This window comes from Hemicordylus capensis, chromosome 2, assembly GCF_027244095.1.
Source record: "Hemicordylus capensis ecotype Gifberg chromosome 2, rHemCap1.1.pri, whole genome shotgun sequence".
Lineage (NCBI taxonomy): Eukaryota > Metazoa > Chordata > Lepidosauria > Squamata > Cordylidae > Hemicordylus > Hemicordylus capensis.
Genome location: NC_069658.1, coordinates 169,159,253 through 169,175,392, shown reverse-complemented (window position 1 = coordinate 169,175,392; position 16,140 = coordinate 169,159,253). Strand labels below are relative to the sequence as shown.

Sequence of the window (16,140 nt, the reverse complement as noted above, 5' to 3'; positions counted from 1 at the left end):
AGAATCAGCAGCAAGCCATGCTGGGACTGAGGAGACACCAGCCAGGCAGGAGAGGCCTCTGGACAGTTCCTTGTCTGGCTGCACCAGCACAGAGACTACCAACTCAATTGGTGTGTGGCATTGGAGAACCCCTGCATGGCTGCAGGATTTCTGCATGGACTAACTGGGATGTGACACATCCTCTTTAAAGAAGAGGGTGATGTAGTGAACTTTGATCCGTGGCATGTCCAATTGCTGGGGGGGGGGGCAGGGATGTTGGAGTAAGAGGGAGGGGGAGAATGCTTGGGGGCAGAAAGTTTGAGGAAATGTCTACTGGAGTTTGGGGAGGGCAGTTATTGTGTGACTGAGGGTTGGGCCTGGAGATGGGGGTGGAGTGTGGGTGACAGGTTCATAACACTGCCTAACCTTAGGATCTGCAGCCTATCTCTTTAGGTTAGGTAGGGTTAGGAGCCTGTTTGATAGAAGCTATGTTGTAAGACAAACATACCTCAATAAGTATAACAGGCACATTAAAGGACATTTTGTATATATATTTTTGTGCTCTTCACGATAAAAATAAGTAAACCCTAACATGCTCTTCTAGGACCTAAGTACTTTCAACAGCATCTGCAATGTATTATCATCATGACACCCATTTTGAGGAGGACCCTCTTACTTCACACTAAGGGAAGGGGCTGTCACCTGAGATGACAGCCCCTTACGACTTAAAAGTTTCTATTCCCTGATCTAAAATTACACTCATGGCCTCATCCAGGATAGGGGGCTTGGACAGGTGAAACTGTATCATCTGCTCCCTTCTTAAAACATGTTTCATAAGCTGATCCTTCCCAAAAACATCTTATACCTTTAGGTGAGAATTGGATAATTTTCATCCCCAAACACCACAGAACACACCCATACTCAAGAAGGGTTTCATCCTTATTTCACTTATGAGCCAGTAAATGGACTGACACCCCTGAGGAAGTGACTGACACTAAATACTTTCGAAGAGTGGCTGCTAATTGCCCATAATCCTGCCTTACCTCAGGGCTCAACCCCAGGTAAGTCTCTCTGGCTTTCCCTTGGAGGAGAAGCCCCAGGAATTTTGTTTTTATTCCCTTCAGCCAGCCATTCACCTCAGCTGCCAACTGAAATTGTTCAAATCAATCAGGTTATGCCTGCCCCTCACCATTATAGGAAGAGGGACTAAATATAGGTCGCTTCAAGGCCCCCTGTGGAATAATTTCTCCATCCCCAGAAGCTTTCCTGACACTTATAATGCCACAGACCTAATATTCTGAATTGTTTCCTTTTCTTTTATAACCCACCTCTGTCATTATAATTTGCCACAGGCCAGCTGTGTTTGTTCCAGATTTCGGGGTATGTGGTCAAAACTTGACATATGTGGGTCTTAGAGCATACCAGATGCTTATTTATTTTTATTATGAACCCAACAAGGAAAATAAACAGTGTCATAAGAACAGCCTTGCTGGATCAGGACCAAGGCCTATCTAGTCCAGCATCCTGTTTCACACAGTTACCCGCCAGATGCCTTTGGGGAGCCCACAGGCAAGAGGTATGTGCATGCCCTCTTTCTTTCTGTTGCTCCCCTGAGCATCATTCCTCTGAGGCTGGAGATGGCCCACTGCCATCAGACTAGTAGCCATTGATAGACCTGTCCCCCATGAATCTGTCTAAACAAATAAATCCTCCATGCATGTCTAAACAAATCTGTCCTCAATCAATCAATCAATCAATCATTTATTATTTCTCTGTGTAAGCGATTTTTGGAAGGGTAGTATAGAAATAGAATACAATAAATAAATAAATAAATAAACAAACCCCTTTTAAAGCCATCCAAGCTGGTGGCCATCACCACATCCCATGGCAAGGAATTCCATTGATGAATTATGCACGGTGTGAAAAAGTACTTCCGCTTGTCGGTCCTAAATTTCCCAACCTTGTTTCCTCAAATGCGTCTGTTAAAGTTACTATGTTTATCTTGTATCTTACAACGTACAGTTGCAGGGGGAGGCGGGTAGCAGTAGGAGAGAGGGTACACCCTCACCTCTAGCCTGTGGGCTCCCCAGGGGCTTCTGGTGGGCCACTGTGTGAAACAGGATGCTGGGGAGGAGCCTCCAGCAGGGCTGTCCCTATGTTCTTAATGGTAGCTCCCAACAGGATCGTAACCTAAGCCATCCTCCATTCTCACCCCTAGTCCCAATCCTCAGCTACACAAGAAAGGCTCCCCACCCCAGTCTCCCTGGTTATTTCCCCAGACATTCCACCCTCCAAGCATTCTCCCTTCCCTCTTACTCCAACTTTCCCCACCCGCACCCAGACAAGTCACAGTCCAAGTTTCACTACACCAGGTTCTGTGCTGGCATCCCAGTTAAAAGATCAAGTATCAGGCTGAGAAAGATCTCCATCTGACACTCAAGAGCTGTTGCCAGGCAGAGTACTGAGCTAGGCAGACAAATAAAGCCGCTTCATATGTTTGGAATTCTTTCCACACTTCTGGGCAGAATTAATGTCTATTTAGGGACCACAGATATGTTTTTAAGGTGACAGGGGGCTTGAGGTGTCAGGACATGATTGCTGCCTACTTTTCAGGTTCATTTCTATGCTTCCCCCCCTCAGTGCCATCAAGCCTGTGTACAGGGATTTGGCACTGGGCTGTCCCACTCTTGGTTCGTGTGAGGAAATGAGACACTGCTCTGTTGTGTTCCAGACTCTGGACCACTGCCCAGCAACAAGAAAGGAGAATTGCTGGGAGTGTGTTTTCACTTCTGCATGCTTTCAGCGCTGTGGTCCAGAACCACCCTGATCTGGGTTGGCTTTCTGCCAAGGGCTTGGCTTTAGTTCTAAAAATCTATGAATTTTTTCAGTATGTTGTTATTATTGCTAAAATAGAAGATCTGGTCCCGATGTACCAGAAAGGGACAGACCCTATGAGTCCAGCTCATAGCCAGGCTCTCCCCCTCCTATTATAAGGACTAGAGAGTAATTTTTGTCCATGGGACATTTACAGTTGTTATCAGAGGTTTTATTCTTATTTTACAGATGAGGTATTGCAACTGACGATGATACTGCATTTACATAAATCCAAGACTAGGTTTCCCCCAAGTTATTTGATGTAAGAGAGAGAGAGTGTGTGTGTGTGTGTGTTTGCTTGTTTGTTAAATTCAGAGTCCTGTTCCTTTAACCTCTCTATTCAGGTAAATATGGTATGTATCAATGATAGTTTTCCACATGTTATTTTTTCTGTCCTGCTACATTTTCTGGCCCAACAGAGTTTTGAAGCACAGGTTTTGTTGTTGTTAAAAATATTTATATACTGCTTTTCAACAAAAGGTTTTCAAAGGAGTTTACAGAGCAAAATATATGAGAAAATGGTTCCCTGTCTCAAAAGGGATTACAATTTAATGCACACAAAGGAGACACCAGTGTCTCTCACTGGAGAGACACTATGCTGGGCTGAAAAGGGACAGGTGCTCTAAATATGAACCACAACTTTAAAAGGTGCTTCTTGCCCTGACAGCAAGGGTATCAAGTGTATCATCTGTATAAAGCCTGAAGAGAGCAATTTGCCCAAGGCCATAGAATTCGATGAGCTGAACTGTAAATCAAAATTATCCAACACCTTTATCCATTGGCCCATCTTGGCACTCTGCTCTTTTTGCATTCTATAAAAACTATGTATAGCAATGTGTTATCGCTCTATCACTCTCCAAATAAATAGTTTTTGCATTATCCCTGTTACAGAAACACACCTTTTTGGAAACAAATCATCACAAAGACAAGGGAGACATCCAATAGCTTCTTGTTGCTTTCCCTCTTATTGTAGACTTTAAAAAGGAAAGAAGAAGAAATGGCAAAATCCTCCAGAATATATGATGGTCCAAACATGCTCACAGGCTGACATATTATGTGATGCTCCATCTGCCTTGCAATGGAGTGTTTGCACAGTTGTGAAAGACCACAGAATTGCCCACACATAGTTGTGTGATAGAGGGCCATTATACAAAACAGTAATACATCTGCTGGTAACCTCCAGATTAGATTACTGCAATGCACTCTATGTGGCGTTGCCCTTGTATGTGGTACAGAGACTACAGTTGGTCCAGAATGCAGCAGCCAGGTTGGTCGCTGGGTCATCTCAGAGAGACCATATTACTCCTGTACTGAAGGAGCTGCACTGGCTGCTGATATGTTTCAGAGCAAAATACAAGGTGTTGGTTATAACCTATAAAGCCCTAAACAGCTTGGGCCCTGGGTATGTAAGAGAACATCTTCTTCATTATGAACCCCACCGCCCAATGAGATCATCTGGAGAGGTCCGTCTGCATTTGCGACCGGCTCATCTGGTGGCCACTCAGGGACGGGCCTTCTCCGTTGCTGCCCTGAGGCTTTGGAATGTGCTCCCTAGTGAAATAAGAGCCTCCCCATCTCTGACAGCTTTTAAAAAGTCTTTAAAGACTCATCTGTTCACCCAGGCTTTTAATTAATATTGTTTTAATGGTTTTAATGTTGTTTTAGAATATTGTTTTTAAAAATTTAAATTATTGTAATGTTTTAACCTTTTTGTTTTTGATTTAACTAATGTTTTACTTTCTGTTTTTATTTTGTTGTAAACTGCCCAGAGAAGTAAGTTTTGGGCAGTATAAAAATATGTTAAATAAATAAATATATATATCCAGATTATGCCTTTGAGATGTCCCTATGTGTCCAATAGTCCTCTGTTGCACAGCTATGTTTGTGTAATTCTGATGTCTTGCACAACTGTGCAAACACTCCATTGCAAGGCAGACAGAGCATTATGTGGTATGTCAGTCACTGTGCCTTCAAGATGTGGGCAAAGGCCATAAATAACATGAAACCACTGGGAGAGATCATCAGGAGGTTTGGTGCAGGGTGTTATCAATATGCTGATGACACCTGTTGTGGCCACCCTGATGACCCAGAGTTACCAATCCAAAATTATGTGAAATCCAGGCCTGTGCCCGATTCCATTTTATTAAGAAATCAATTAATGCCTGAACTCAGATAAACTGACCAGTACATGACACCCAGGTCTCATGACTTGCCTCTGGGACAGATGGTAATTGCTTTGTGAAGGTAGGGGCAATCCAGCATTGTTTCTCAATGTTTGTAAAATGGTAATCGAGACACAATGGCCAGGCTTGGTTTCCTGTCTCATATGTATCCAAATGCTATCACTGTGAAATGCCTTTCCAGATGCATTTTAGGAAGATGTAACTTGCTCTCAGGTCATGTCTCTGGGGGAAGCTAGGAACTGAGCTCACATTTCCTCTTACAGAAAGTTTACAATAGTCCTTGGTCATAGCTTTGCTATCCAGTGAATTGACTTGAAAAGAAAGGGGATAATCCTGTCTTTCTCTGAGGAGATATTTGCAATGTAGAACTAGAAGCATTGTCTATATCCTCCGGCTGTTTTTAGAATTACATAGAAAGTAGATGTACACAAGAAGTAATTTAATTGCTGTCTCACACATATAGCTTAGCTTCTTCCTTCTTAAAGAAGCCCTTTTGACCTTTTAACACTCTTTGGAGCAAGAGGAGCGAGGAGCCTGCCTCCTAGGAAAAGACAGACCAACAACTTAAGAAATGCAGATGTTTGGAGAACAAAAGGAGCAAATGGCTTCCTGACAACAAAAAGACAGTATGCAGAGGATGCTGCTCTGAACTGCAGGTTGCTTACCTGTAACTGGAGTTCTTCTGGTGGTCATCTGTCCAGTCACACAGATGGGCTCCATGCCTGCATGAAGAAGGGCCCACAGCACTCACAAGCTAATCTATCTTTCTCAGTGCCTCTAAATAGGTACCTGGGCTCCTCCCACATCAGTACCTAGTCACATGGCCCACCCTCTCCTCCTCAGTTCTAGAGTCTGCAGAAGGAGAATCTCCTCTGAACTGGTCTAACAAAGAAACAATTTTGTCATGAGAGGGAGGTTTTCTTATGAGAGCGACTGACACTTTGGAGATCTAGGATTGAGATTGCTATCTTGAAAGAACTCCTATTGCAGATCTATAGGAGCCAGCTGCTATAAAAAGGGGTCTCTGGACATGGCAAATCAGCAAGCTTTGCCTAACCAGCAGATCTTTGCTCAAGAGCAATCTTAGAGTTTGCTGTTCAAACCACAGGGCTAGAGCAGGAATTTGTTCCATGGATAGGGACTGTCTGTGACCTCTGCTGCGCAGTGAGAAGTCAAGACTACCCAGCCATGGTGCTCTCTCTCCCGGCTTTGCTTAAAGCATCTACAGTATCACCAGCCTGCCTGACTGCTTGAAGCATGCATCGCTCCCAAGCCCTAGCAACGAACAAGTCCTTGAAACCTTCTTTGTGAACCTGGTGAGATGCCTATTCAGCGTACAGCTCAGCCTGCTTCCCGCTTCCCTCCTCCCTACTAATCACAGCTATCCCTTTCCTAAGCCCTCCCTTCTTTCTTCTCTCTCTGTTTCTCTCTAAATGTTTTATTAGGGTTTGTTAGACAGCTGTAATCATTGATTGCACACACATGTGATAGCCAGGCACATTGCACTGACTACACCTTGAATCAGAAACCTGTTTAATTTGGATGACCTCTTTGAGTTTTATCCTTATGAGCAACTTTCTACAATAAAGCCCATTGAATTATTTAGGAGTGTTTTGGTCTTCTTTCTACTTTGATGCCCAGGCTATACATGGTCACGGTATAAAGAACTGGCCACTTTGTGAAACTGGTGAAACAAGCCTAATTTCATATGTTAGCTCTAGAGCATATCTAGCATACAAATCAGGCTTGGCTCACAACACACCCAGATCTATTTTTCCATGTTGACCTCATCAGGAAATGGCATAACTTCCCTAAATGCCTGCCTGGAGGCGGCTGTTGTTGTTTTTGTTATTTATTAATTTGATTTCTATATTACCCTTGCAAAAATGGCTCAGGGCAGTTTACACAGAGAAAAAATAAATAAAATAAAATAAAAAAGATGGATCCCTGTCTCCAAAGGGCTCACAATCTAAAAAGAAACATAAGATATACACCAGCAACAGTCACTGGAGGTACTGTGCTGGGAGTGGATATGGCCAGTTACTCACCCCCTGCAAAATAAAAGAGAATCACCACTTTAAAAGATGCCTCTTTGCCAAGTTAGCAGGGGAGGATGAGGGATACAAACTGAAGTTGAATCCAAATAAGATGAAGGCACTGACTTTAGGGGGTCGGGACCTGAGATATGGTCTATACTCCCCCCTGACAGATCAGATATATAGCCTGGGAGTGCTCCTGGACCCAAAGTTCTCCCTGGTTCCTCAGGTTGAGGCAGTGGCCAGGAGTACTTTTTATCAGCTTCAGCTGATACATCATTTCAGGAGGTGACCTTAAAACAGTGGTACATATGCTGGTAAGCTCCAGGCTTGACTACTGTAACGTACTCCACGTGGGGCTGCCTTTGTATGTAGTCCAGAAACTACAATAGGTACAGAATGTGGCAGCCAGATTGGTCTCTGGGACAACACGAAAGGATCACATAACACCAGTTTTAAAAGAACTGTACTGGCTGCCAATATATTTCCGGGTGAAATACAAGTGTTGCTTATGACCTATAAAACTGTTAACAGCTTGGGTCCAGGGTATTTAAGAGAGTGCTTCCTTTGTCATGAACCCTGCTGCCTGTTACCATTTTCTGGAGAGATCAGGTTACTGTTGCCACCAGCTTGTTTGGTGGTGACCCAGGACCGGGCCTTCTCTGTGGTTGCCCTGGGGCTTTGGAATATGCTCCCTGCTGAAATAAGAGTGTCTCCTTCCCTGTTTGTTTTCAGGAAGACCCTCAAGACTCACCTGTTCTTGCAGGCCTTTAATTAGAATTAATTTCAATAATTTGTTTTAATACCTGTTTTATGCTATTGTTTTTATTGTATCTCATGTATTTTAATCTGTGTTGACTTTTAAATATTGTTTTAAATTTTGTATACTGTCTAGAGATGTGCATATCAGGCGGAATAAAAATATGATAGGTTGGTAGGTAGATAGATAGATAGATAGGAATTAAATTAAATTAGAGGTTTAGAAACTATGAAGGGGCCTGCCCAATTTTTCTTTTCTGTTGTGATTCTCTGAATTTCATTCTTCAGTACAACCTTTTTGAAACATGATGTTCTGAAGGAAATAAACTACTCTAAAAGAGCCCAACGTATTGAAATGAGAGTAAATATATCATCCTGAATCTGTCGTCATGATTTTCAAACATAATGATAATATATCCCACAAGCATCAGCAGAATAGAATATTTCTAGTGTTTAGCCATGGGTCATAATACAGCAGAATGCACATCCAATATCCCTGCCACATTGCCACCTGTGAACACCAGAAACAAAATCATGATTAAAAACAAGAGGTTCTGGTAAGAACTAATCTGCCTACTCTCTTTTCACTATAATCTTAATTTATAATTACCATCTTCACAAGCTAGCTCACTTCTGCCTCAAAACATTCACACATCTACCATCTTGAATTGAGGTGGATGACTAGTTTTACTAGTAAGTAAAACTTTATTTCGGTCATAGACCAGCAATACAACAATATAAAACAAATAAGAAAATAATAATAATAAGGCAATCATATAAAACCAGACTACATTTATATGCATTTGGCATATCATATAACAATATTTGGCCACAATATGAATAACATCCGAATTAAGATTTCCGGGTCGTGGAGATGATTTTTATTTCTATGATTTTTATTTTTATTTGCTCACTGATCTTAATTCAGATGGCAAGAACTAATCTGCCTACTCTCTTTTCACTATAATCTTAATTTATAATTACCATCTTCACAAACTAGCTCACTTCCACCTCAAAACATTCACACATCCACCATCTTGAATTGAGGTGGATGACATCATCATAAACTATGCCATTGAGGTGCCCCTATGTGTCCCGACAATTGTACCAAATTTGGTTCAGATTGATTTGGTTCAGATTGATTAGCCACTTCTGGCTCAAAGTTCACACACCTGCCATCTTCAATTGGGGTGGATGACATCATCACAAATTATGCCATTGAGGTGTGCCTATGTTTCCCTACAACTGTACTAAATTTGGTCCAAATCAGGTGGTTCACAAATTCACTTGTGCTTGAAATGTCCACACCATATTGAATTGGGGTGGCTGACATCATCACAAACTACTCCATCAAGGTGTCCCTATGTGTCCCTAGAACTGTACCAAATTTGTTTCAAATTGGTCCCCACTTCTGCAGGAAACATTCACATGTCCACCATCTTAAACTGGGGTGGCTGACATAATCACAAACTACTCCATTGAGGTGTCCCTATGTGTCCAGCAGTGCAAAGTTGATAGGGAGGAGTACACACACACACACACACACACACACACAGAGACAGAGTTGGGTGATCCCATAAGCTTACTTTCCTTAAGGAAAGTAAGCTAAAAAAAGGAGAAAAAAATTGCCAACACATAAATACCTTTTATCCACTAAGATTATTAATGTTAAAATATATGGACTTTATTACAAATGACATATGTAATCTTTACATGGATCACAAAGTTGTACTACAGGTGATACATTGTCACAGAATGCATTTTCTGTTATCGGATTATTTACAGAATATCTCATTTTCACATGGTACTTGCTAGGATGACTTGATCCTGTTGACCCCTGTTTCTGATCATTCCTCCTCAAGGTGCCACTTCTCATGAGCGAATTCTCAGTGTCTGACATCCTGACTAATGAAGCATGTGTGCTCTGAACCTCTGCGGGCAGGTGCCGCAGGAGCCCTCGCACAACCCCAGTCCTCCAGCTCACTTGCGGTGGCTCAAGGGCCCTAATACTTCCAAGCGCTGCCAGTGCCCTGGAACTGCTCTCTAGGAGTGGATACGCATTGCTGAGGGCCGGTGCTGGGTTTCCTCATCCTCTCAGAGCCTTTCCAGAAGGTGGGCAGTGCATGGAAGTATTTGTGCTCTTGTGCAACAGTGTGCATGTTAGGGCTGTGCACGGAACTGGGTGGACTTGGTGAGAAGGGGTGTGGGGTAGGACTTTAAGGGTGGGGGAGGGTGCACTTACCCCTCCCACAGCTCCCTCCCCGCCAGCGCGGGAGTTATTTATTTATTTATTTAACACATTTCTATACCGCCCTAACCCAAGGTCTCAGGGCGGTTCACAACAACCGTTATGTAAAATGCCTCAGGGCAGCAGCATACCTCCCTGCCCCCCCTTCTCACTCTTTGGCCGGAAGTGGCCAGAAGTACCGGGTGCGTGTGTGCACGGTAGGCGCACGGGCACACGTAATGACCATGCACATCTGACATGTGTGCGCACGTGCCTGGCATGCGTGCGCCACCCAGTACTTCCGGCCACTTCTGGCCGAAGAAGGAGAAGGGGCGGCAGGGAGGTACACAGGGAGGTATTTTACGAAAATCCAGAACTGGTGGGGGAAGCGAGGGGAGGGGTAAATGCACCTTCCCCCACCCTTTGTCCTACCCCCACCCCTGCTAAACATTCAAGCCGACCAGTTTCAAACCTGTTTGGAGGCCCTTTTACGGGCCTCCGAACAGGTTCATGCACATCCCGAGTGCATGTTAGAGAACTGGGAGAGTTGCATGAGAACTCCCACTGTGTGCTTGCAAATGCTCAATGTGTGCAGGCTTCATTAGGCAGGATTTTCAGAACACAAAGTGGCCTATCTGTGACTCACTTTTAACAGCCTTTCTCTAGCCTGTATTTTCACTCTTCTCACTTTCATTATCAGCCAATGGTTAGATTACCTTGGTTGAAAAGCCTTATAATTATTTGTAGAAGTTAGATATACCATCTTAGAACTAGGTGCTGCAAATGTTATATACACGTTTTTAGAGTTTGATTACTTTTTAATCGTTAATGTTCCCATCGTGTGCACAGGCAACTACCGATCAAAGGGAAAGGTGAGCGTGATCCTTGTGAGCCACGGTAAAGCAGGCCTGCGCAGCTTGTGGAGGGCGGCCGCATGCCTACGAAGCACTGGGAAATGCCGTTGTAACGGTACTTCCATTGTTCATGATGGGAGTGCCACCATTGCAACTGCCTTTTCTCAACGCTTCGTAGGCATGCAGCGACCTGCCTCCGCAGTCTCCTCCAGTGTGCTTCACAGTGGCTGGTGCGTGGGCATGCATCCCCTTTTGACAGGCGGTTCCCTGTGCAGTATGGGTGCCAATGTCTTATTTTCATTTTAAAGCTCTCTCCCAATGAATAGCATCTTTGCTGAGAACACACTGGGATATAATATTTTTTGAAGTTGCTTGATATCCACTTTCTGAATTTTTCCCTTATATTCTTCTTGATAATGTGGATTTGCACATTCAGCTAATCTTCATATGAACTTTAGCAAACAACATTTGGCACTATTATTATTTGGCACTATTATTTAGCAAACAATATTTGGCACTTGTATTAGGTACATTCCTGCATATTCTCACTGTTGAGCAAGTGTGTTGATTTAATAAAGCCAAGGTTCTTTAAACACAGTGAGGCCATTCACACGACCTACTGGGCAGGCAGGGGGAAGGCTTCCCCAACGTTGCCTTTCCCCCCAGCCGATCCTTGTAAGCCTGATGGGAGTGCGCTCCGAGCTCCCACACAATCAGCACTGCTCCATGCAGAATGGAGCAGGGCAGATTGCTCTAAGGCCGGGACTCATTGCCCCAGCCTCTGGGGATCCCACAATGCACCACACAAGTGTGTGGTGCATTGTGGGTATGCCCCAGCGATGGGCGGGCACCTGTCAGCGTTTCAGCACCAGCTGAAGGCCGCCGTTGATGACACATGAGCAAGTAAATGGGCTTAAGGGTTAAGCTCGCTCCATTAACGTTGTTTAAGAGCCCAGACTCTTAGCTGGATTTGCACCGAGGCACATGCCTCCTGGCGGCTTCCACGGGCAGCCAAGCCTGGGCTTAGCTGCTTTAGCTCAGACTTGGCTGCTCCTGAGAACAGCGCCAGTATTTCATTTCTTTGGACTGATAACTTTAAAGGGGCCATATCCTGAGTATCTATATTCTTCCGCAGTCTGTGATTTAATTCAGTCATATTCAATAAACAGGTGGGCCTTTGAATGGTTCCTTGCCTTGGTGCCAAAAAGAGAAAATAGAATATTAAGTATCAAATGAAGCAAGAGCTGAGGGATAATGAACCTTTTAAAATCACCAGTCAAGAGTTCATCTTCTGGAAACAATGCATATCTAACAGACACCATGCAGACCAAGTTTGTTCAGCTTTGAAACAAGAAATGCAGCCCTCCCTAAAACATTATCTCCTTGTGGTGACTCCTTGGGCAGAGTTGAGAGCGCTCCTGATGTACTTAGTGAGAGGGGAAAGCCTTAAAAGAAGAACCAAATGTTTTTCTGAAGTAAATGGATTACTTTTGATGAAGCCCCAAGGAAAATGTGTGATTAGATTTATGTAGCAACACACTTGCCTTGATAGCACAAGAGATGCAAAACTCTTCCCTTCTGTGCTTAGAACCTTTATTTTCCTGTAGCTGTGTCAGTCACCTTGCTCTCTGGTGGCAGATAATATCCCAGAAGCAAAAATCATATAACATCAGTTTTGAAATAATTGCACTGGCTGCCGATGTGTTTCCGGGTGAAATACAAAGTGCTGGTTATCACCTATAAAGCCCTTAACAGCTTGGGTCCAGGGTATTTAAGAGAGTGCCTTCTTTGTCATGAACTCTGCTGCCTGATAACCATCTTCTGGAAAAGTCCGGTTATGGTTGCCACCAGGTTGTCTGGTGGTGACTCAAGACTAGACTTTCTCTGTCGATGCCCCAGGGCTTTGGAATATGCTCCCTGCTGAAATAAGAGCATCTCCTTCTCTGTTTGTTTTCAGAAAGACCCTCAAGACTCTCCTGTTCTTGCAAACTTTTAATTAGAATTAATTTTAACACTTTTAATATGTTTTATTCTATTGTTTTTATTGTGTTTCATGTATTTTAATCTGTGATATTTTTAATATCTTAAATTTTGTACACCACCTAGAGATGTACATACCAGGCAGTATAAAAATATGATGATTAATAATAATAATAATAATAATAATAATAATAATAATAATAAAACTCATAGGGTTTTGTTCTTGTTTTTCAATAGTTTGCAGGTCAATGACCGAATAAACTCATCTCTCTCTCTCTCTCTCAATAGCTGGGTGAAGACAGATGTACTAGTAAAAGAGCTGATAGTGTTCTTCAGCGGTTCTAAGCTGGCTTCACAACAGAAATGACAAATGTTCCTACCGGTTATGCTGGCTCAGCTGCCAGTCTTGCCCCTTCTCCATGCTTCAAGCGGGCCTTTATATATAAATACCTATTAAAAGGCAGCACATGAAAATTCATGTACTTACCTGCTCATTTATTGCCTTATTAATGGAAAAAAAGAGAAACTTTCTTGAAAGTGGCTGTTCTGGGACTGAGGGTGCGTCTTGGTGCCATTTTGGGGGAGAAGCAACCAGTCAGCACCATGGACAGCTTTTGCTGCAATTTGCAAAATGTATTTGAGACCCTAGAGAGGAATAGGAGTTGAACACAATGAAGGTGCTTCCTTGTCATCCTGACAGTTCTATACACATGTTGTATATTTGATTTGATTTGATTTAATTTAATTAAGCGATTTAATACACCACCCAATCCACAGACTCAGGGTGGTGTACAAACAAGAACAGCATCTGAGATTTAAGGGGGAGGGGAAATAATAAATCACACACACACACACACACACACACACACACACACACACACACACAAGCCTGGCGGAAAAGAAACATCTTCAATAAGGTTTTGAAGGCTGAAAGGGAGGAGGCAGACCGAATCTGGTGGGGGAGATAATTCCAAAGTGAAGGGGCAGCAACAGAGAAAACCCTTCCACAGGCCCTAGTACTATGGACCTCTCTGAGACCAGTGACCAAAAGAAGGGCAACCTGAGAAGATCTCACAGGATGGGACAGGACTGGCCAGGAGAGGCGGTCCTGCAGGTAATCAGGTACTAAGTCCTGAAGGGTTTTAAAGGTGAGAACCAGCACTTTGAATTGGCCTTCTTCCATATTGCAAAAGTGAGTATCTTTGGGAGAAGACATGCATTCTAAAGTATGGTGGAAGTGGTTTAGACATCCACTGACAGCCTTCTGAGGTATTTATTTTCAAGGCAGAGAAATCACTTCCACCACATTTTAGTTAAGAAAATGTCTGTCTTCATCCTTGGGGGGCCTGTTATCACCTCTGTATCCAAATCCAGGCAAAGCTGTGCTAGTCACAGACAATGGCCAGAGCATGGGGAAGGTTGTTGCTTCTCATCAAAGTCAGCATCTGAGGCAGGCAGAATGTCTTCTCACTGCAAGAGGAAGAGAACAGGCTGAAGTTAAAGGATGCTGACAAAGTCAATAATTAGCCCTTTATAAATGTGTTACTGATGAATCAGTAGAAGCAGTTGACTGTCAATTGAAGTCACAGTTAATTTCCTCCAGAGTCTGCCCCTACAAATAAAGTCAAACATGAATCTGAAATCCATAATGGCTGCATATAACACAGATTTTGGTTTAGATGAGTATTTCTCTACTAAGCACCATAGCACTTATACCTGATCTAAAGCGGAGCACTCTTCCCTAAAACCTGCTTGCTCTTTGGCTATGATCCCCTCCTGCTCACACCAGTCTTGCAATGTAGTGTATAAATGTTTCACGTACAACTTGCTTTTTATGTTCAATAAACTTATAGGTCCATAATTAGCTGGATCTCCTTTGTTCCCTTTCTTTAAAATGGGGATAATTATAGCTAAACCCCAGTCTTTGGGAATCTGAGCTGTCTTGTCAATGTATGTAAATAGGGACGCCAGTATTGGTGACCACCACTCAATGTTTTCTTCAAATATTTCTAGGGGGACTAGATCGCTCCCTGGGGCTTTTCCAGATTTTAACCGAGAAATTAAACTCCAATTTCAGAGACTGTAACTTCTAGCCAATTAGAACATAAAAACAGTACTGCTGGATCAAGCCCAAGGCCCATCTACTCCAGTTTCCTGTTTCCCACAGAGGCCCACCAGATGCCTCTGACAAACCCATAGACAAGTGTTGAGGGCATGCCCTCTCTCCTGCTGTTGCTCTCCTGCAACTGGTATTCAGAGGCATCTTGCCTCTGAGGCTGGAGGTGGTGTGATCCTGCCAATCACCACAAGTGAATAGGGAGTGGTCATCTTGCAATTAATAGAGATCATGAAAATGGGCTTCCCACTGTTCTGCTGAGAGATAGCATTCAGTCCTCATTCTGTATGGTTTTTAATTGCCTGGTGTTAAATGCCAAAAATGGGCATATTATTATCTTTAACAGCTTGACTCAATTGGGTCCACTTTTTCTTATGCATTGAATTCCTGACTGCCTGGCACTCTCTATCAAACCAGATCTCTCCCCACCCCCCACTGATCCCAGAACTTGTTCCAGAACCTCTGCAGGTCAGGGGACTCTCAGTTCCTGCAATATTAAAAAGCACCATTCTACCTTAGTTATCCCAGTTCCCCCATTCAGCACACCTCTATGCAGAGCTTCTATCTTTTCTGAATTTAATATCATTTGAACCTCTTCAGAAACTTTTCTGGACCATTTAATCCATATGTTACTGTGCCTAGCTACCAAATCCAAAGGATATCCTTTTTCAGCATATAACTGAGTTGTCATAACTAAAAGGCCACTGTCTGGTCAATTTTCCACCAGAAAAATTGCCACCGTTCTAGCAAATTCTCAATCAGTTGATATACAGTCGCCTGTACTTAATGATACTTCCCCTGTACCTAACCTCCTACCACTCCAAAATGTATATTCTGTGGGATGATCAGTTACCATAGGGCCATTTAGTATACATAAATCAAAACAATTTGCAAATTGCTGTAGACACATGCCTGCAAAATTGCAGATTTGGCCTTTGGCAATGCAATTTAATAGGCTCCCTATTTCCATTTCTTCTGGTAGTTGAGCATTATACTGAGCATATAAAATTTCATCTGAAGGTCCTAATCTCACATTGAAATCTTCACCCATGATAATTTGGGCTCTAGGATAAGATTATTCAGTAAATACAGGGGCGTAACTACTATTAGGCAAGGGGAGGCGGCTGCCTGG

At 43.1% G+C, this 16,140-nt stretch overlaps 2 protein-coding genes across 6 annotated transcripts in view; one reads left to right on the top strand and one right to left on the bottom strand.

The window, feature by feature from the left end:
- Positions 1-16,140, top strand: part of POPDC2 (popeye domain containing 2) — a 73,150-nt gene that overhangs the window by 19,781 nt on the left and 37,229 nt on the right. The window contains exon 5 of one of the 4 annotated variants that reach the window (XR_008316109.1): positions 13,181-13,213. The exons of 1 other annotated variant lie outside the window; for it this stretch is intronic. The gene's annotated coding sequence lies outside the window, so the exon portion shown is untranslated. Of the gene's footprint in view, positions 1-13,180; positions 13,312-16,140 lie in introns of those variants that run through there. 2 more of the 4 variants (XR_008316110.1, XM_053295891.1) reach the window with 2 other exon arrangements.
- The window catches only part of PLA1A (phospholipase A1 member A), a 59,345-nt gene that overhangs the window by 12,886 nt on the left and 30,319 nt on the right, over positions 1-16,140 (bottom strand). The window contains exon 11 of one of the 2 annotated variants that reach the window (XM_053295887.1): positions 9,472-14,362. The exons of the other annotated variant lie outside the window; for it this stretch is intronic. Within the exon in view, the coding sequence (XP_053151862.1) occupies positions 14,278-14,362 (85 nt within the window). The 3' untranslated portion in view covers positions 9,472-14,277. Of the gene's footprint in view, positions 1-9,471; positions 14,363-16,140 lie in introns of those variants that run through there. 2 annotated transcript variants of the gene reach the window in all.